A 20,298-nucleotide genomic window follows, 5' to 3' on the forward strand; every position below is an offset into this window, starting at 1 on the left:
CCCCCCATTTCCAATCCCCAAACCCCCATTTTTTTCCCAAAATCCCCATTTCGCCCCCAAAATCCCCATTTTTCCCCAAATCCCCATTTTCCCTCCCCCAAACCCCCATTTTCCCCCCCAAAAATCCCCTTTTTTTCCCCAAACCCCCATTTCCAAACCCCCATTTTTTCCCCAAAATCCCCATTTTCCCTCCCCAATTCCCCATTATTTTTCCCCAAAAAAATCCCCATTTTCCCCATAAAAATCCCCCTTTTCCCCCCTAAAATCCCCATTTCCCCCCCAAAAATCCCCGGTTTTTTTCCCAAAAATCCCCATTTTCCCCCAAAAACCCCCATTTCCAATCCCAACCCTCCCATTTTTTCCCCAAAAATCCTCATTTTCCCTCCCCAATTCCCCATTTTTCTCCCCCAAAAATCCCCATTTTCCCCCCCAAAATCCCCATTTTTCCCCAAACCCCATTTTCCCTCCCCGAAACCCCCATTTTCCCCCCTAAAAATCCCCATTTCCCCCCCAAAAATCCCTATTATTTTTTCCCCAAACCCCCCTTTCCCCCCCAAAATCCCCATTTTTTTCCCCAAACCCACCTTTTTTTCCCAAAGTCCCACTTTCCCCCCAAAATCCCCCTTTTCCCTCCCAAAACCCCCATTTTCCCCCCCAAAAATCCCCATTTTTTCCCCAAAATCCCCATTTTCCCCAAAAAAATCCCCATTGTTTTTTCCCCAAACCCCCATTTTCCCCCAAACCCCCATTTTTCCCCCCAAAATCCCCATTTTCCCCCCCAAAAATCCCCATTTTTTTCCCCAAACCCCCATTTCCAATGCCAACCCCCCCATTTTTTCCCAAAATCCCCATTTTACCCCCAAAAACCCCCATTTCCCCCCAAAAAATCCCCATTTTCCTCCCCCAAAATCCCCATTTTCCCCCCCAAAATCCCCATTTTTTTCCCCAAAACCCCCATTTTTTCCCCAAACCCCCATTTCCAATCCCAAACCCCCCATTTTTTCCCAAAATCCCCATTTTCCCCAAAAAAAATCCCCATTTCCCCCAAAAAATCCCCATTTTTTCCCCAAAAACCCCCATTTTCCCCCCCAAAAATCCCCATTTTTCCCCCAAAATCCCCATTTCCCCCCAAAAATCCCCATTATTTTTCCCCCCCAAAACCCCCATTTCCAACCCCCAACCCCCCATTTCCAATCCCAACCTCCCCATTTTTTCCCCCAAAAAATCCCCATTTTCCCTCCCCAAACCCCCCTTTTTTTCCCCAAAATCCCCATTTTTCCCCCCTAAAATCCCATTTTTCTCCCCCAAAAATCCCCATTTCCCCCCAAAAATCCCCATTTTTCCCCAAAATCCCCATTTTCCCTCCCAAAATCCCCATTTCCCCCCCAAAAATCCCCATTTTTTTCCCCAAACCCCCATTTCCAATCCCAACTCCCCCATTTTTTTCCCAAAATCCCCATTTTCCCCCCTAAAAATCCCCATTTCCCCCCAAACCCCATTTCCAATCCCAACTCCCCCATTTTTTTCCCAAAATCCCCATTTCCCCCCCCAAAATCCCCATTTTCCTCCCCCAAACCCCCATTTTCCCCCAAAAAATCCCCATCTTTTTTCCCCAAAATCCCCATTTTCCCTCCCCAAACCCCCATTTTCCCCCCCAAAAAATCCCCATTTTTTTCCCCAAACCCCCATTGTTTTTTCCCCAAACCCCCATTTTCCCCCAAACCCCCATTTTTCCCCCCAAAATCCCCATTTCCCCCAAAAAATCCCCATTTTTTTCCCCAAAAACCCCCATTTCCCCCCCAAAAAATCCCATTTTTTTCCCCAAAACCCCCATTTCCCCCCAAAAATCCCCATTATTTTTCCCCAAACCCCCCTTTTTTTCCCCCAACCCCCCCATTTTTTCCCAAAATCCCCGTTTTTCCCCCCAAACCCGCCCTGTTCCCCGTTCCAGGTGTTCGGGGCGCCGCTCTCGGGTTCGGCCCCGCGGCCGCAGCTGCGGCACCGCCCGCCCGCGCCCGCCCTGGCGCTGCGCTTCTGCCCCTTCCAGGACCTGCTGGGAGCCGGGCACGGAGCGGGCTTCAGCAGCATCCTGGTGCCAGGTGGGAATGCCGGGAATTTGGGAGCTTTGGGAATTTTTTGGGAATTTTTTGGAATTTTTTGGGGATTTTTTGGGGATTTTTTAGAGCGTTTTGGGGGGATTTTAGAGAGGATTTGAGGCATTTTTGGGGGGATTTGAGGGTTCTGGGAGCTGGGCATGGATTGGGATTCAGCAGCATCCTGGTGCCAGGTGGGAATGCCGGGAATTTGGGAGTTTTGGGAATTTTTTGGGAATTTTTTGGGAATTTTTTGGGATTTTTTTGGGATTTTTTAGAGCGTTTTTAGGGCGTTTTCGGGGGTTTTTAGAGCAGTTTTGGATCAGATTTGGGGGTTTTGGGGGACTGGGAGCCGGGCACAGAGCGGGATTCAGCAGCATCCTGGTGCCAGGTGGGAATGCCGGGAATTTGGGATTTTTGGGAATTTTTGGGGATTTTTTGGGATTTTTTGGGATTTTTTAGAGCATTTTTAGAGCGTTTTCGGGGGTTTTTAGAGTGGTTTTGGAGCAGATTTGGGGGTTTTGGGGGACTGGGAGGTGGGCATGGATTGGGGTTCAGCAGCATCCTGGTGCCAGGTGGGAATGCCGGGAATTTGGGAGCTTTGGGAATTTTTGGGGAATTTTTTGGGATTTTTTGGGGATTTTTTAGAGCGTTTTGGGGGGATTTTAGAGGGGATTTGAGGCATTTTTGGGGGGATTTGAGGGTTCTGGGAGGTGGGAATGGATTGGGCTTCAGCAGCATCCTGGTTCCAGGTGGGAATGCCGGGAATTTGGGATTTTTGGGAATTTTTTGGGATTTTTTGGGATTTTTTTGGGAATTTTTAGAGCGTTTTTAGAGCATTTTTGGGATTTTTTAGAGCGGATTTGAAGGGGATTTGGGGCATTTTTGGGGGTTTTGGGGTTCTAGGAGCCGGGCACAGACCAGGGTTTAGCAGCATCCTGGTGCCAGGTGGGAATGCCGGGAATTTGGGATTTTTGGGAATTTTTTGGGATTTTTTGGGATTTTTTAGAGCGTTTTTAGAGCGTTTTTAGAGCGTTTTCGGGGGTTTTTAGAGCAGTTTTGGAGCAGATTTGGGGGTTTTGGGGGACTGGGAGGTGGGCATGGATTGGCGTTCAGCAGCATCCTGGTGCCAGGTGGGAATTCCGGGAATTTGGGAGTTTTGGGAATTTTTTGGGAATTTTTGGGATTTTTTTGGGATTTTTTAGGATTTTTTGGGGATTTTTTAGAGCGTTTTTTGGGGTCTTTTAGAGCGGATTTGGGGGATTTTAGTGGGTTCTGGGAGCTGGGCACGGAGCGGGGTTCAGCAGCATCCTGGTGCCAGGTGGGAATGCCGGGAATTTGGGATTTTTTGGGAATTTTTTGGGATTTTTTTGGGATTTTTTAGAGCGTTTTTAGAGCGTTTTGGGGGTTTTTTAGAGCGGATTTCGTGCAGATTTGGGTGGGTTTTGGGGTTCTGGGAGGTGGGCACGGAGCGGGGTTCAGCAGCATCCTGGTGCCAGGTGGGAATTCCGGGAATTTGGGAGCTTTGGGAATTTTTTGGGAATTTTTTGGAATTTTTTGGGAATTTTTTAGGATTTTTTTGGGATTTTTTAGAGCTTTTTTGGGGGATTTTAGAGGGGATTTGGGGGGTTTTTTTGGGTTTTGGGGTTCTGGGAGGTGGGCACGGAGCGGGGTTCAGCAGCATCCTGGTGCCAGGTGGGAATTCCTGGGAATTTGGGATTTTTGGGAATTTTTTGGGAATTTTTTGGAATTTTTTTTGAATTTTTAGGATTTTTTGGGGATTTTTTTAGAGCATTTTTAGAGCGTTTTCGGGGGTTTTTAGAGCAGTTTTGGAGCAGATTTGGGGGTTTTGGGGGACTGGGAGGTGGGCATGGATTGGGATTCAGCAGCATCCTGGTGCCAGGTGGGAATTCCTGGGAATTTGGGAGCTTTGGGAATTTTTTGGGAATTTTTTGGAATTTTTTGGGAATTTTTTGGGATTTTTTGGGGATTTTTTAGAGCATTTTTTGGGGTCTTTTAGAGCGGATTTGGGGGATTTTAGGGGGTTCTGGGAGCCGGGCACAGATCAGGGTTCAGCAGCATCCTGGTGCCTGGAGGGAATTCCCGGGAATTTGGGATTTTTGGGAATTTTTTGGGAATTTTTGGGGATTTTTTTGGAATTTTTAGAGCGTTTTTAGAGCGTTTTTGGGGGATTTTAGAGCGGATTTGGGGGATTTTAGGGGGTTTTGGGGGACTGGGAGGTGGGCATGGATCGGGGTTCAGCAGCATCCTGGTGCCAGGTGGGAATGCCGGGAATTTGGGATTTTTGGGAATTTTTTGGGAATTTTTTGGAATTTTTTTGGGATTTTTTTGGGATTTTTTAGAGCGTTTTTGGGGGATTTTAGAGGGGATTTGAGGCATTTTTGGGGGGATTTGAGGGTTCTGGGAGGTGGGAATGGATTGGGGTTCAGCAGCATCCTGGTGCCATGTGGGAATTCCGGGAATTTGGGAGCTTTGGGAATTTTTTGGGAATTTTTGGGAATTTTTTGGGATTTTTTAGAGCATTTTTAGAGCGTTTTTAGAGCGTTTTTAAAGCGTTTTTGGGGGGTTTTATGCCCGGTTTTGGGTGGGTTTTGGGGTTCTGGGAGCCGGGCACAGATCAGGGTTCAGCAGCATCCTGGTGCCAGGTGGGAATTCTGGGAATTTGGGAGTTTTGGGAATTTTTTGGGAATTTTTTGGGATTTTTTGGGGATTTTTTAGAGCATTTTTAGAGCGTTTTTAGGGCGTTTTTAAAGCGTTTTTGGGGGGTTTTATGCCCGGTTTTGGGTGGGTTTTGGGGTTCTGGGAGCCGGGCACAGATCAGGGTTCAGCAGCATCCTGGTGCCAGGTGGGAATTCTGGGAATTTGGGATTTTTGGGGAATTTTTTGGGAATTTTTGGGGATTTTTTGGGGATTTTTTGGGATTTTTTAGAGCGTTTTTAGAGCGTTTTGGGGGGGTTTTAGAGGGGATTTGAGGCATTTTTGGGGGGATTTGAGGGTTCTGGGAGGTGGGCATGGATTGGGGTTCAGCAGCATCCTGGTGCCAGGTGGGAATGCCGGGAATTTGGGAGTTTGGGGAATTTTTTGGGATTTTTTTGGGAATTTTTTGGAATTTTTTAGGGCGATTTTTTGGGGATTTTTAGAGCGTTTTTAGAGCGTTTTTGGGGGGTTTTATGCCCGGTTTTGGGTGGGTTTTGGGGTTCTGGGAGCTGGGCACGGATTGGGCTTCAGCAGCATCCTGGTGCCAGGTGGGAATTCCAGGAATTTTGGGAATTTTGGGGATTTTTTGGGGAATTTTTGGGGCTTTTTCGAGCAGATTTGGAGCAGTTTGGGGAGGATTTGGGGCTCCCCAAATCCACCAAAACCCCTCCAAAATCCCCTCTAAAATCCCCCCAAAACCCCTCAAAACCCCCCCAAAAATCCCTCTAAAATGCCCAAAAATGCCCCAAAATGCCCCAAAATCCCCAAAATGCCCCAAAATGCCCCAAAATGCCCCAATTTCCACCCCCCAGGGGCGGGAGAGCCCAACCTGGACGCTCTGGAGAACAATCCCTACCGGAGCCGCCGCCAGCGCCAGGAGTGGGAGGTGAAGGCGCTGCTGGAAAAGGTGAAAATCCCAAAATTCCCACCCCAAATCCATCCCAAAATCCATCCCAAAATCCATCCCAGAGCCCCCAATTCCCCTTTTCCCCAAATTCCCATTTTTTCCCCTCAAAATTCCCATTTTTCCCCCCAAAATTCCCATTTTTTCCCCTCAAAATTCCCATTTTTCCCCCCCAAAATTCCCATTTTTTGCCCCCAAAAATTCCCACTTTTTCCCCCAAATTCCCACTTTTTCCCCCCTGGAAAAGGTGCAAATCCCAAAATTCCCACCCCAAATCCATCCCAAATCCATCCCAAAATCCATCCCAGAGCCCCCCAATTCCCCTTTTCCCCAAATTCCCATTTTTTCCCCTCAAAATTCCCATTTTTCCCCCCAAAATTCCCATTTTTTCTCCCCGAAATTCCCACTTTTCCCCCCAAAATTCCCATTTTTTGCCCCCAAAATTCCCACTTTTTCCCCCAAATTCCCACTTTTTCCCCCCTGGAAAAGGAGCAAATCCCAAAATTCCCACCCCGAATCCCCCCCAAATCCATCCCAAATCCATCCCAGAGCCCCCAAATTCCCCTTTTCCCCAAATTCCCATTTTTTCCCCTCAAAATTCCCGTTTTTCCCCCCAAAATTCCCATTTTTTCCCCTCAAAATTCCCATTTTTCCCCCCAAAATTCCCACTTTTTCCCCCAAATTCCCACTTTTTCCCCCCTGGAAAAGGAGCAAATCCCAAAATTCCCACCCCGAATCCCCCCCAAATCCATCCCAAAATCCATCCCAGAGCCCCCAATTCCCCTTTTTCCCCAAATTCGCAGGTTTTTCTCTCCAAAATTCCCACTCTTCCCCCCAAAATTCTCACTTTTCCCCCCAAAATCCCCATTTTCCCCCCAAAATCCCCATTTTTCCCCCCCAAAATTCCCATTTTTGCCCCCAAAATTCCCACTTTTTCCCCCAAATTCCCACTTTTTCCCCCCTGGAAAAGGTGCAAATCCCAAAATTCCCACCCCAAATCCATCCCAAATCCATCCCAGAGCCCCCAATTCCCCTTTTTCCCCAAATTCCCATTTTTTCACCCCAAAATTCCCACTCTTCCCCCCAAAATCCCCATTTTTCCCCCCAAAATCCCCATTTTTTCCCCAATTTTCCCCCCAAATCCCCCCATTTTTTCCCCCCAAATCCCCCATTTTTTCCCCAAAATCCCCATTTTTTCCTCCCAAACCCCTGATTTCCCCCCCAAATCCTCATTTTTCCCCATTTTTCCCCAAAATCCCCAATTTTCCCCCCAAAATCCCCATTTTCCCCCCAAAATCCCCATTTTCCCCCCCCAAATCCCCATTTTTTCCCCATTTTTCCCCAAAATCCCCATTTTTTCCCCATTTTTTCCCCTAAAATCCCCATTTTTCCCTGATTTTTCCCCCCAAAACCCCCAATTTTTCCCCCCAAATCCCCATTTTTTCCCCATTTTTCCCCCCCAAAACCCCCATTTTTCCCCCCAAATCCCCATTTTTCCCCCCCAAATCCCCATTTTTCCCATTTTTTCCCAATTTTCCCCCCAAAATCCCCATTTTTCCCCATTTTTTCCCCATTTTCCCCCCAAATCCCCATTTTCCCCCCAAATCCTTGTTTTTTCCCCTAAAATTCCCATTTTTTCCCCCCAAATTTCCACTTTTTCCCCGTTTTTTCCCCATTTTCCCCCCGCAGACTCCCAATTTTCCCCAAAATCCCCATTTTTCCCCAATTTTCCCCATTTTCCCCCCCCAAACCCCCATTTTTCCCCCCAAAATCCCCATTTTTTCCCCATTTTCCCCCAAAATCCCCATTTTCCCCCCAAAATCCCCATTTTTCCCCCCAAAATCCCCATTTTTTCCCCATTTTTCCCCAAAATCCCCATTTTTTCCCCTAAAATCCCCATTTTTCCACATTTTTCCCCCCAAAACCCCCAATTTTTCCCCCAAATCCCCCAATTTTTCCCCCCAAAATCCCCATTTTTTCCCCATTTTTCCCCCCCAAATCCCCATTCCCCCCCCAAACCCCCGTTTTTTCCCCCCAAAATCCCCATTTTCCCCCCCAAAATCCCCATTTTCCCCCCAAAATCCCCCTTTTTCCCCAATTTTTCCCCAATTTTCCCCATTTCCCCCCCCCAATTCCCATTTTTTCCCCATTTCCCCCAAATTCCCCATTTTCCCCCCAAATTCCCCATTTTCCCCCCAAAATCCCCATTTTTCCCCCCAAAATCCCCATTTTTTCCCCATTTTTCCCCCCCAAATCCCCATTTTTTCCCCCCAAAATCCCCATTTTTCCCCATTTTTCCCCATTTCTCCCCCAAATCCCCATTTTTTCCCCATTTTTCCCCCCCAAAATCCCCATTTTCCCCCCAAAATCCCCATTTTTCCCCCCAAAATCCCCATTTTTCCCCCCAAAATCCCCATTTTTTCCCCATTTTCCCCCAAAATCCCCATTTTTTCCCCCCAAAATCCCCATTTTTTCCCCATTTTTCCCCAAAATCCCCATTTTTTCCCCTAAAATCCCCATTTTTCCACATTTTTCCCCCCAAAACCCCCAATTTTTCCCCCAAATCCCCCAATTTTTCCCCCCAAAATCCCCATTTTTTCCCCATTTTTCCCCCCCAAATCCCCATTCCCCCCCCAAACCCCCGTTTTTTCCCCCCAAAATCCCCATTTTCCCCCCCAAAATCCCCATTTTCCCCCCAAAATCCCCCTTTTTCCCCAATTTTTCCCCAATTTTCCCCATTTCCCCCCCCCAATTCCCATTTTTTCCCCATTTCCCCCAAATTCCCCATTTTCCCCCCAAATTCCCCATTTTCCCCCCAAAATCCCCATTTTTCCCCCCAAAATCCCCATTTTTTCCCCATTTTTCCCCCCCAAATCCCCATTTTTTCCCCCCAAAATCCCCATTTTTCCCCATTTTTCCCCATTTCTCCCCCAAATCCCCATTTTTTCCCCATTTTTCCCCCCCAAAATCCCCATTTTCCCCCCAAAATCCCCATTTTTCCCCCCAAAATCCCCATTTTTTCCCCATTTTTCCCCCCAAATTCCCCATTTTTCCCCCCCAAAATCCCCATTTTTTCCCCATTTTTCCCCATTTTTCCCCCAAAATCCCCATTTTTCTCCCCCCAAATCCCCATTTCCCCCCCCAAAATCCCCATTTTTCCCCCATTTTTCCCCATTTCCCCCCAAATTCCCCATTTTCCCCCCCCAAACCCCCATTTTCCCCCCAAATTCCCCATTTTTCCCCCCCAAAATCCCCATTTTTTCCCCCCATTTTTCCCCATTTCCCCCCCCAAACCCCCATTTTCCCCCCCAAAATCCCCATTTTTTCCCCATTTTTCCCCATTTTCCCCCCAAATTCCCCATTTTCCCCCCCAAATCCCCATTTTTCCCCCCATTTTTCCCCATTTTTTCCCCATTTTTCCCCCCCAAATCCCCATTTTTTCCCCCCAAAATCCCCATTTTTCCCCATTTTTCCCCATTTCTCCCCCAAATCCCCATTTTTTCCCCATTTTTCCCCCCCAAAATCCCCATTTTTTCCCCCCAAAATCCCCATTTCCCCCCCCAAAATCCCCATTTTTTCCCCATTTTTCCCCATTTTTCCCCCAAAATCCCCATTTTTCCCCCCAAATTCCCCATTTTCCCCCCAAAATCCCCGTTTTTTCCCCATTTCCCCCCCCCAATTCCCATTTTTTCCCCATTTCCCCCAAATTCCCCATTTTCCCCCCAAATTCCCCATTTTCCCCCCAAAATCCCCATTTTTCTCCCCCAAAATCCCCATTTTTTCCCCATTTCCCCCAAAACCCCCATTTTTTCCCTCCAAAATCCCCATTTTTCCCCATTTTTCCCCCCCAAACCCCCATTTTCTCCCCCCAAATCCCCATTTCCCCCCCCAAACCCCCATTTTTTCCCCCCAAAATCCCCATTTTTTCCCCATTTCCCCCCCAAAATCCCCATTTTTCCCCCCAAAATCCCCATTTTTTCCCCATTTCCCCCCAAATTCCCCATTTTTTTCCCCCCAAAATCCCCATTTTTCCCCATTTTTCCCCCCAAAATCCCCATTTTTCCCCATTTCCCCCCAAATTCCCCATTTCCCCCCCCAAAATCCCCAAAATCCCCATTTCCCCCCCCAAAATCCCCAAAATCCCCATTTCCCCCCCCAAATTCCCCATTTTTCCCCCCAAAATCCCCATTTTTTCCCCATTTTCCCCCAAATTCCCCATTTTCCCCCCCAAAATCCCCCTTTTCCCCATTTTCCCCCCCCAAACCCCCATTTTCCCCCCCCAAAATCCCCATTTTTTTCCCCCCAAAATCCCCATTTTTTCCCCATTTTTCCCCCCAAATTCCCCATTTCCCCCCCCAAAATCCCCATTTTTCCCCATTTCCCCCCCCAAAATCCCCATTTTTCCCCCATTTTTTCCCCATTTCCCCCCCCAAAATCCCCATTTTTCCCCCATTTTTTCCCCATTTCCCCCCCCAAAATCCCCATTTTTTCCCCATTTTCCCCCAAAATCCCCATTTTTTCCCCCCAAAATCCCCATTTTTTTCCCCATTTTCCCCCCCAAAATCCCCATTTTTTCCCCATTTTCCCCCCCAAAATCCCCATTTTTTCCCCATTTTCCCCCCAAAATCCCCATTTTTCCCCATTTTTTCCCCATTTCCCCCCAAATTCCCCATTTCCCCCCCAAATCCCACTTCCCCCTCTCCCCCCGCAGATCCCGGCCGAGCTGCTGACCCCGGATCCGTCTCTCCTCTCCCGCCTCGACACCTCCAGCCTGGAGCAGAAACGCCTCGAGCGCCTCCAACGCCTCGTACGGCCCCAAAATCCCGGGATTTCACCCCAAAACTCCAACCCCCCCCCCCTCCCCTCCCCCCATCGGGAATTCCACCTCCCCTCCCCCACTTTTTTTTCCCAGGGATTCGACCCCGATTCCAGAGGGAAATTCCGGCCCCGGAGGCGCCGCAAGGGGAGGGAGCCCGAGCGGAGGCGGCGGCAGGCGGCGCACGAGGAGCTGCGGGTGGGCGGCGGAATTCCCGGGGATTTTGGGGGGGTCCTGGGGGATTTTGGGGGGTCCTGGGGGGTTTTGGGGGTCCTGGGGATTTTGGGGGGGTCCTGGGATTTGGGGGGGTTCTGGGGGTTTTGGGGGGTCCTGGGATTTTGGGGGGGTCCTGGGATTTGGGGGGGTTCTGGGGGTTTGGGGGGTCCTGGGATTTGGGTGCGCAGCGGAATTCCCGGGATTTGGGGGGTTCTGGGGGATTTTGGGGGGGTCCTGGGGGGTTTTGGGGGGTCCTGGGGGGTTTGAGGGGGTTCCCAGGATTTGGGGGTTCCTGGGATTTTGGGGAGTCCTGGGATTTGGGGGGGTTCTTGGGGATTTTGGGGGGGTTTTGGGGGTTCTGAGATTTGGGTGCGCAGCGGAATTCCCGGGCATTTTGGGGGGGTCCTGGGGGATTTTGGGGGGTTCTGGGGGGTTTTGGGGGGTCTTGGGGGGTTTGGGGGGGTCCTGGGATTTTGGGGGGTTCTGGGGGTTTTGGGGGTCCTGGGATTTGGGGGGGTTTATTGGGAATTTGGGGGGGTCCTGGGGGATTTTGGGGGGGTCTTGGGGGGTTTGGGGGGGTTCTAGGGATTTTGGGGGGTTCTGGGGTGTTTGGGGGGTCCTGGGGATTTGGGGGGGTCCTGGGATTTGGGGGGGTTCTGGGGGGTTTGGGGAATTCCCAGGATTTGGGGGGGTTCTGGGATTTTGGGGGGTCCTGGGATTTGGGGGGGGTCCTGGGGGGTTTGGGGAATTCCCAGGATTTGGGGGGGTTCTGGGATTTTGGGGGGTCCTGGGATTTGGGTGCGCAGCGGAATTCCCGGGATTTGGGGGGGTTCTGGGGGATTTTGGGGGGTTCTGGGGGGTTTTGGGGGGGTTCCCAGGATTTGGGGGTTCCTGGGATTTTGGGGAGTCCTGGGATTTGGGGGGGTTCTTGGGAATTTTGGGGGGGTTTTGGGGGTTCTGAGATTTGGGTGCACAGCGGAATTCCCGGGAATTGGGGGGATCCTGGGGATTTTGGGGGGTCCTGGGATTTGGGGGGGTCCTGGGGGGTTTGGGGGGGTTCTGGGGGTTTGGGGGTTCTTGGGATTTGGGGGGGTCCTGGGGGGTCTGGGGAATTCCCAGGATTTGGGGGGGTTCTGGGGATTTGGGGGGTTCTTGGGGATTTTGGGGGGGTTCTGGGGGTTCTGGGATTTGGGTGCACAGCGGAATTCCCGGGAATTTTGGGGGGTTCTGGGGGATTTTGGGGGGGTTCTGGAGGGTTTTGGGGGTCCTGGGATTTGAGTGGGGAGCGCGGAATTCCCGGGATTTGGGGGGATCCTGGGGATTTTGGGGGGTCCTGGGATTTGGGGGGGTTTGGGGGGGTTTGGGGGTTTTGGGGGTTCCTGGGATTTGGGTGCACAGCGCAATTCCCGGGATTTGGGGGGGTTCTGGGGAATTTGGGGGGGTTCTGGGGGGTTTTGGGGATTCTTGGGATTTGGGGGGGTCCTGGGGGGACTGGGGAATTCCCAGGATTTGGGGGGGTTCTGGGATTTTGGGGATTCTGGGGATTTTGGGGGGTCCTGGGATTTGGGTGCGCAGCGGAATTCCCGGGAATTTTGGGGGGGTTCTGGGGGATTTTGGGGGGTTCTGGGGGATTTTGGGGAAGTCTTGGGGGGTTTTGGGGGTCCTGGGGATTTTGGGGGGTCCTGGGATTTGGGGGGGTTCTGGGGGGTCTGGGGAATTCCCAGGATTTGGGGGGGTTCTGGGGATTTGGGGGGTCCTGGGATTTGGGTGCGCAGCGGAATTCCCAGGATTTGGGGGGTTCTGGGGGATTTTGGGGGGGTCCTGGGGGGTTTTGGGGGGTCCTGGGGGGTTTGAGGGGGTTCCCAGGATTTGGGGGTTCCTGGGATTTTGGGGAGTCCTGGGATTTGGGGGGGTTCTTGGGAATTTTGGGGGGGTTTTGGGGGTTCTGGGATTTGGGTGCGCAGCGGAATTCCCAGGAATTTTGGGGGGGTTCTGGGGGATTTTGGGGGGTCCTGGGGGGTTTTGGGGGGTCCTGGGGATTTGGGGGGGTCCTGGGATTTTGGGGGGTTCTGGGGGTTTTGGGGGTCCTGGGATTTGGGGGGGTTCTTGGGATTTGGGGGGTCCTGGGATTTGGGTGCGCAGCGGAATTCCCGGGAATTTTGGGGGGGTTCTGGGGAATTTGGGGGGGTCCTGGGGGGTTTTGGGGGTCCTGGGGATTTGGAGGGGTCCTGGGATTTGGGGGGGTTCTGGGGGGTCTGGGGAATTCCCAGGATTTGGGGGGGTTCTGGGGATTTGGGGGGTTCTGGGATTTGGGTGCGCAGCGGAATTCCCGGGATTTGGGGGGGTTCTTGGGAATTTGGGGGGGTCCTGGGGGATTTTGGGGGGGTCTTGGGGGGTTTGGGGGGGTTCTAGGGATTTTGGGGGGTTCTTGGGGATTTGGGGGTTCCTGGGATTTTGGGGGGGTTCTGGGATTTGGGGGGTTCTTGGGGATTTTGGGGGGGTTCTGGGGGTTTTGGGGGTCCTGGGATTTGGGTGGGGAGCGGAATTCCCGGGATTTGGGGGGGTTCTTGGGAATTTGGGGGGTCCTGGGGGGTTTTGGGGGGTCCTGGGGGGTTTGGGGGCAGTTCTTGAGGGTTTGGGGGTTCCCAGGATTTGGGGGTTCTTGGGGATTTGGGGGTCCTGGGATTTGGGTGCGCAGCGGAATTCCCGGGATTTTGGGGGGGTCCTGGGGGATTTTGGGGGGGTCTTGGGGGTTTTGGGGGTTCTGGGGATTTTGGGGGGTTCCTGGGATTTGGGGGGGTCCTGGGGGGTCTGGGGAATTCCCAGGATTTGGGGGGGTTCTGGGGATTTGGGGGGTCCTGGGATTTGGGTGCGCAGCGGAATTCCCGGGAATTTTGGGGGGGTTCTGGGGGATTTTGGGGGGGTCCTGAGGGATTTTGGGGGGGTCCTGGGGGGTTTGGGGGGGTTCTTGGGGATTTGGGGGGTTCCTGGGATTTTGGGGGGTCCTGGGATTAGGGGGGTTCTTGGGGATTTTGGGGGGGTTCTGGGGGTTTTGGGGGTTCTGGGATTTGGGTGGGGAGCGGAATTCCTGGGATTTGGGGGGGTTCTTGGGAATTTGGGGGGTCCTGGGGGGTTTTGGGGGGTCCTGGGGGGTTTGGGGGGTTCCTGGGATTTGGGTGCGCAGCGGAATTCCCGGGATTTGGGGGGATCCTGGGGATTTTGGGGGGGGTCCTGGGGGGTTTGGGGGCAGTTCTTGGGGGTTTGGGGGTTCCCAGGATTTGGGGGTTCCTGGGATTTTGGGGGGGTTCTGGGATTTGGGGGGTCCTGGGATTTGGGTGCGCAGCGGAATTCCCGGGATTTGGGGGGGTTCTGGGGGATTTTGGGGGGTCCTGGGGGGTTTTGGGGGTCCTGGGGATTTTGGGGGGTCCTGGGATTTTGGGGGGGTTCTGGGATTTGGGGGGGTTCTTGGGGATTTTGGGGGGGTTCTGGGGATTTTGGGGGTTCTGGGATTTGGGTGGGCAGCGCAATTCCCGGGAATTTTGGGGGGGTTCTGGGGGATTTTGGGGGGTCCTGGGGGGTTTTGGGGGTCCTGGGGATTTTGGGGGGTCCTGGGATTTGGGGGGGTTCTGGGGGGTCAGGGGAATTCCCAGGATTTGGGGGGGTTCTGGGGATTTGGGGGGTCCTGGGATTTGGGTGCGCAGCGGAATTCCCGGGATTTGGGGGGTTCTGGGGGATTTTGGGGGGTTCTGGGGGGTTTTGGGGGTCCTGGGGATTTTGGGGGGTCCTGGGGGGTCTGGGGAATTCCCAGGATTTGGGGGGGTTCTGGGATTTTGGGGGAGTTCCTGGGATTTTGGGGGGTTCCTGGGATTTGGGTGCGCAGCGGAATTCCCGGGATTTGGGGGGATCCTGGGGATTTTGGGGGGTCCTGGGATTTGGGGGGGTCCTGGGGGGTTTGGGGGGGTTCTGGGGGTTTGGGGGTTCTTGGGATTTGGGGGGGTCCTGGGGGGTCTGGGGAATTCCCAGGATTTGGGGGGGTTCTGGGGATTTGGGGGGTTCTTGGGGATTTTGGGGGGGTTCTGGGGGTTCTGGGATTTGGGTGCACAGCGGAATTCCCGGGAATTTTGGGGGGTTCTGGGGGATTTTGGGGGGGTTCTGGAGGGTTTTGGGGGTCCTGGGATTTGAGTGGGGAGCGCGGAATTCCCGGGATTTGGGGGGATCCTGGGGATTTTGGGGGGTCCTGGGATTTGGGGGGGTTTGGGGGGGTTTGGGGGTTTTGGGGGTTCCTGGGATTTGGGTGCACAGCGCAATTCCCGGGATTTGGGGGGGTTCTGGGGAATTTGGGGGGGTTCTGGGGGGTTTTGGGGATTCTTGGGATTTGGGGGGGTCCTGGGGGGACTGGGGAATTCCCAGGATTTGGGGGGGTTCTGGGATTTTGGGGATTCTGGGGATTTTGGGGGGTCCTGGGATTTGGGTGCGCAGCGGAATTCCCGGGAATTTTGGGGGGGTTCTGGGGGATTTTGGGGGGTTCTGGGGGATTTTGGGGAAGTCTTGGGGGGTTTTGGGGGTCCTGGGGATTTTGGGGGGTCCTGGGATTTGGGGGGGTTCTGGGGGGTCTGGGGAATTCCCAGGATTTTGGGGGGGTTCTGGGGATTTGGGGGGTCCTGGGATTTGGGTGCGCAGCGGAATTCCCAGGATTTGGGGGGTTCTGGGGGATTTTGGGGGGGTCCTGGGGGGTTTTGGGGGGTCCTGGGGGGTTTGAGGGGGTTCCCAGGATTTGGGGGTTCCTGGGATTTTGGGGAGTCCTGGGATTTGGGGGGGTTCTTGGGAATTTTGGGGGGGTTTTGGGGGTTCTGGGATTTGGGTGCGCAGCGGAATTCCCAGGAATTTTGGGGGGGTTCTGGGGGATTTTGGGGGGTCCTGGGGGGTTTTGGGGGGTCCTGGGGATTTGGGGGGGTCCTGGGATTTTGGGGGGTTCTGGGGGTTTTGGGGGTCCTGGGATTTGGGGGGGTTCTTGGGATTTGGGGGGTCCTGGGATTTGGGTGCGCAGCGGAATTCCCGGGAATTTTGGGGGGGTTCTGGGGAATTTGGGGGGGTCCTGGGGGGTTTTGGGGGTCCTGGGGATTTGGAGGGGTCCTGGGGATTTGGGGGGGTCCTGGGATTTGGGGGGGTTCTGGGGGGTCTGGGGAATTCCCAGGATTTGGGGGGGTTCTGGGGATTTGGGGGGTTCTGGGATTTGGGTGCGCAGCGGAATTCCCGGGATTTGGGGGGGTTCTTGGGAATTTGGGGGGGTCCTGGGGGATTTTGGGGGGGTCTTGGGGGGTTTGGGGGGGTTCTAGGGATTTTGGGGGGTTCTTGGGGATTTGGGGGTTCCTGGGATTTTGGGGGGTCCTGGGATTAGGGGGGTTCTTGGGGATTTTGGGGGGGTTCTGGGGGTTTTGGGGGTCCTGGGATTTGGGTGGGGAGTGGAATTCCCGGGATTTGGGGGGGTTCTTGGGAATTTGGGGGGGTCCTGGGGGGTTTTGGGGGGTCCTGGGGGGGTTGGGGGCAGTTCTTGAGGGTTTGGGGGTTCCCAGGATTTGGGGGTTCTTGGGGATTTGGGGGTCCTGGGATCTGGGTGCGCAGCGGAATTCCCGGGATTTGGGGGGGTTCTTGGGAATTTGGGGGGGTCCTGGGGGATTTTGGGGGGGTCTTGGGGGGTTTGGGGGTTCTTGCGATTTGGGGGGGTCCTGGGGGGTCTGGGGAATTCCCAGGATTTGGGGGGGTTCTGGGATTTTGGGGATTCTGGGGATTTTGGGGGGTCCTGGGATTTGGGTGCGCAGCGGAATTCCCGGGATTTGGGGGGTTCTGGGGGATTTTGGGGGGTCCTGGGGGGTTTGGGGGGGTTCTAGGGATTTTGGGGGGTTCTTGGGGATTTGGGGGTTCCTGGGATTTTGGGGGGGTTCTGGGATTTGGGGGGTTCTTGGGGATTTTGGGGGGGTTCTGAGGGTTTTGGGGGTTCTGGGATTTGGGTGCACAGCGGAATTCCCGGGAATTTTGGGGGGGTTCTTGGGAATTTTGGGGGGTCCTGGGGGGTTTTGGGGGGTCCTGGGGGGTTTGGGGGTTTGGGGGATTTGGGGGGTTCTGGGATTTGGGTGGGGAGCGCGGAATTCCCGGGATTTTGGGGGGGTCCTGGGGGATTTTGGGGGGTCCTGGGGATTTTGGGGTGGATTTGGGGGTTTTGGTGGGTCCAGGGATTTGGGGAGTTCCTGGGAATTTTGGGGGCGTTCCTGGGGATTTTGGGGGGCTCCGGGGAATTTTGGGGGGGTTCCTGGGGATTTGGGGGAGATTTGGGGGTTCCTGGGAATTTTGGGGGGATTCCTGGGAATTTTGGGGGGGTTTTGGGGATTTTGGGGGGTTCCTGGGAATTTGGGGGAGGGATTGGGGGGTTCCTGGGATTTGGGGATTCCCGGGATTTGGGGGGGTTCTGGGGATTTTGGGGAGTTTGGGGAATTCCTGTGTTTTGGGGGTTCCTGGGAATTTTGGGGGGCTCCTGGGGATTTTGGGGGGTCCTGGGATTTGGGGGTTCCCGGGAATTTTGGGGGACTGGGGAGTTCCCGGGAATTTCGGGGTTCCCAGGATTCGGGGGTTCCTGGGAATTTGGAGGAGTTTGGGGAGTTCCTGGGAATTCGGGGGTTCCAGGGAATTTGGGGGGGTCCTGGGAAAACGGGGGGGGGTTTGGGGAATTCCCAGGATTTTGGGAATTCTGGGGATTTTGGGGGTTTGGGGGTCCCGTTTTTGGGGTGATTCCCAGGATTTTGGGAATTCCCATGAATTCCAGGGATTTTGGGGGTTTGGGGGTCCCGTTTTTGGGAATTCCTGGGATTTTGGGGGTTTGGGGGTCCCGTTTTTGGGAATTCCGGGGATTTTGGGGGTTTGGGGGTCCCGTTTTTGGGAATTCCGGGGATTTTGGGGGTTTGGGGGTCCCGTTTTTGGGGTGATTCCCAGGATTTTGGGAATTCCTATGAATTCCAGGGATTTTGGGGGTTTGGGGGTCCCGTTTTTGGGAATTCCGGGGATTTTGGGGGTTTTGGGGGTCCCGTTTTTGGGAATTCCGGGGATTTTGGGGGTTTGGGGGTCCCGTTTTTGGGGTGATTCCCAGGATTTTGGGAATTCCCATGAATTCCAGGGATTTTGGGGGTTTGGGGGTCCCGTTTTTGGGAATTCCGGGGATTTTGGGGGTTTTGGGGGTCTCATTTTTGGGAATTCCGGGGATTTTGGGGGTTTGGGGGTCCCGTTTTTGGGGTGATTCCCAGGATTTTGGGAATTCCTGGGATTTGGGGAGTTTGGGGGTCCCATTTTTGGGGTGATTCCTGGGATTTTGGGAATTCCTGGGATTTGGGGAGTTTGGGGGTCCCGTTTTTGGGGTGATTCCCAGGATTTTGGGGGTCCCAAATTCCCGCTTTTCTCGCCCAGGCCCGGATCCGGCAGAGTTTGGAGCAGCGGGAACGGGAACGGAAGGAGAAGGAGGAGGAAAAGCAGGAGGAGCCCCCCAAAAAGAGGAGGAAAAAGGAGGGGAAAACTCCCCAAAAAAGCGGGAAAAAAACGGGCGGGAAACCCCCCAAAAACGGGGAAAAACCCCCAAAAACTGGGCAAAAAACGGGGGGGAAATCCCAAAGAAATCAGGAAAAAACGGGGGAGAAAGCCCCCAAAAATGGGGGGAAATCCCCCAAAAATGGGGAAAAAACGGAGGAAAAATCCCAAAAAACTGGGGGAAAAATGGAGGAAAAATTCCCAAAAAATTTTGGAAAAATGGAGGAAAAATCCCCCAAAAATCAGGGAAAATCCCAGAAAATTGGGGGAAAAATTGGGAAGAATACCCCCCAAAATTGGGAAAATCCGGGGGGAAAAGCCCCAAAAACTCAGGAGAAACCCCCCAAATTTGGCCAAAATCCCCTCAAAAATGGGGGGAAACTCCCCAAAATCGGGAAAAACCCGCGGGAAACTCCCAAAAAAAAGGGGAAGGGGAAGAAGGGGGGTCCTGGCCCAAAATTGGGGGGTCCTGGCCCAAAATTGGGGGGTCCTGGCCCAAAATCGGGGGGGTCCCTCCCCAGCAAAGGGGCCCTGGAGAGGTTCAAGAAATAAATTTTGGGGGGGGTGGCAGCGATTTTGGGGTGTCCGGAGGCGTTTTGTGTCCCCAAATTTGGGGGTCCCCAATGTCCCCTCACCTCAGTTTGGGGTCCCACCCCAATTTTGGGGTCCCACCCCGATTTTGGGGTCCCCAAAGTGCCCCTCCCCCCCCATTTTTGGGGGTCCCCACCCCCCAATTTTGGGGTCCCCAAGTGTTCCCCACCCCAATTTTGGGGTCCCACCCCAATTTTGGGGTCCCCAAAGTTCCCCCTACCCCATTTTTGGGGATCCTCACCCCAATTTTGGGGTTCTCATCCTATTTTTGGGGGTCCCCAGTGTCCCCTCTTCCCCTTTTTGGGGTCCCACCCCCATTTTTGGGCTCCCCAATGTCCCCTCACCTCAATTTTGGGGTCCCACCCCAATTTTGGGGTCCCCCAAGTGTCCCCACCACATTTTTGGGGTCCCTAAAGTTCCCCCTCCCCCATTTTTGGGGATCCTCACCCCAATTTGAGGGGCCCCAATGCCCCCTCCCCCCCTTTTTGGGGGTCCCCACGTGTCCCCCCACCCCAATTTTGGGGTTCTCATCCCATTTTTGGGGTCCCCAATGTCCCCTTCCCCCCATTTTTAGGGGTCCCCACCCCAATTTAGGGGTCCCCACGTGTCTCCTCCCCATTTTTGGGGGTTCCCAATGTCCCCTCTTCCCCTTTTTGGGGTCCCACCCCCATTTTTGGGCTCCCCAAAGTCCCCCCACCTCAATTTTGGGGTCTCATCCCAATTTTGGGGTCCCCGAAGTGCCCCTCCCCCCATTTTTGGGGGTCCCACCTCCGCTTTTGGGGGTCCCCACCCCCCATTTTTGGGCTCTCCAATGTCCCCTCCTCCATTTTTGGGGGTCCCCAATGTCCCCTCCCCCCATTTTTGGGGTCCCCACGTGGCCCCCCACCCCAATTTTGGGGTTCTCATCCCATTTTTGGGGGTCCCCAATGTCCCCTCTTCCCCTTTTTGGGGTCTCACCCCCATTTTTGGGCTCCCCGATGTCCCCCCACCTCAATTTTGGGGTCTCTGGTGTCCCCTCCCCCCATTTTTGGGGGTCCCACCCCAAGCTAGGGGTCCCCAAAGTGCCCCCCCCATTTTTGGGGTCCCTCTCCCCAATTTGGGGGTCCCCAGTGTCCCCTCCCCCATTTTTGGGGACTCCCCACCCCAATTTGGGGGTCCCCAGTGTCCCCTTCCCCCCATTTTAGGGGTCCCACCCCCGATTTTTGGGGTCCCCAAAGTGCCCCTCCCCCCCATTTTTGGGGTCCCTCTCCCCAATTTGGGGGTCCCCAATATCCCCTCCCCCATTTTTGGGGTCCCTCTCCCCAATTTGGGGGTCCCCAGTGTCCCCTCCCCCCATTTTTGGGGTTCCTCTCCCCAATTTGGGGGTCCCTAATGTCCCCTCCCCCCATTTT

The 20,298-nt window shown here is 53.8% G+C and overlaps 1 protein-coding gene across 1 annotated transcript in view; it reads left to right on the plus strand.

Moving 5' to 3' along the window:
* The window catches only part of LOC138101056 (WD repeat-containing protein 46-like), a 77,595-nt gene extending 58,727 nt beyond the window's left edge, over nt 1–18,868 (plus strand). Inside the window, exons 4-8 of the mRNA XM_068998897.1 lie at nt 1,952–2,099; nt 5,624–5,718; nt 10,427–10,522; nt 10,628–10,729; nt 18,200–18,868. Coding sequence (XP_068854998.1) covers nt 1,952–2,099; nt 5,624–5,718; nt 10,427–10,522; nt 10,628–10,729; nt 18,200–18,868 — 1,110 coding nt within the window. The remainder of the gene's footprint in view (nt 1–1,951; nt 2,100–5,623; nt 5,719–10,426; nt 10,523–10,627; nt 10,730–18,199) is intronic.
* The last annotated feature ends 1,430 nt before the right edge of the window (nt 18,869–20,298 follow it).

The sequence above is a fragment of the Aphelocoma coerulescens genome, unplaced genomic scaffold (assembly GCF_041296385.1).
Source record: "Aphelocoma coerulescens isolate FSJ_1873_10779 unplaced genomic scaffold, UR_Acoe_1.0 HiC_scaffold_187, whole genome shotgun sequence".
NCBI lineage: Eukaryota > Metazoa > Chordata > Aves > Passeriformes > Corvidae > Aphelocoma > Aphelocoma coerulescens.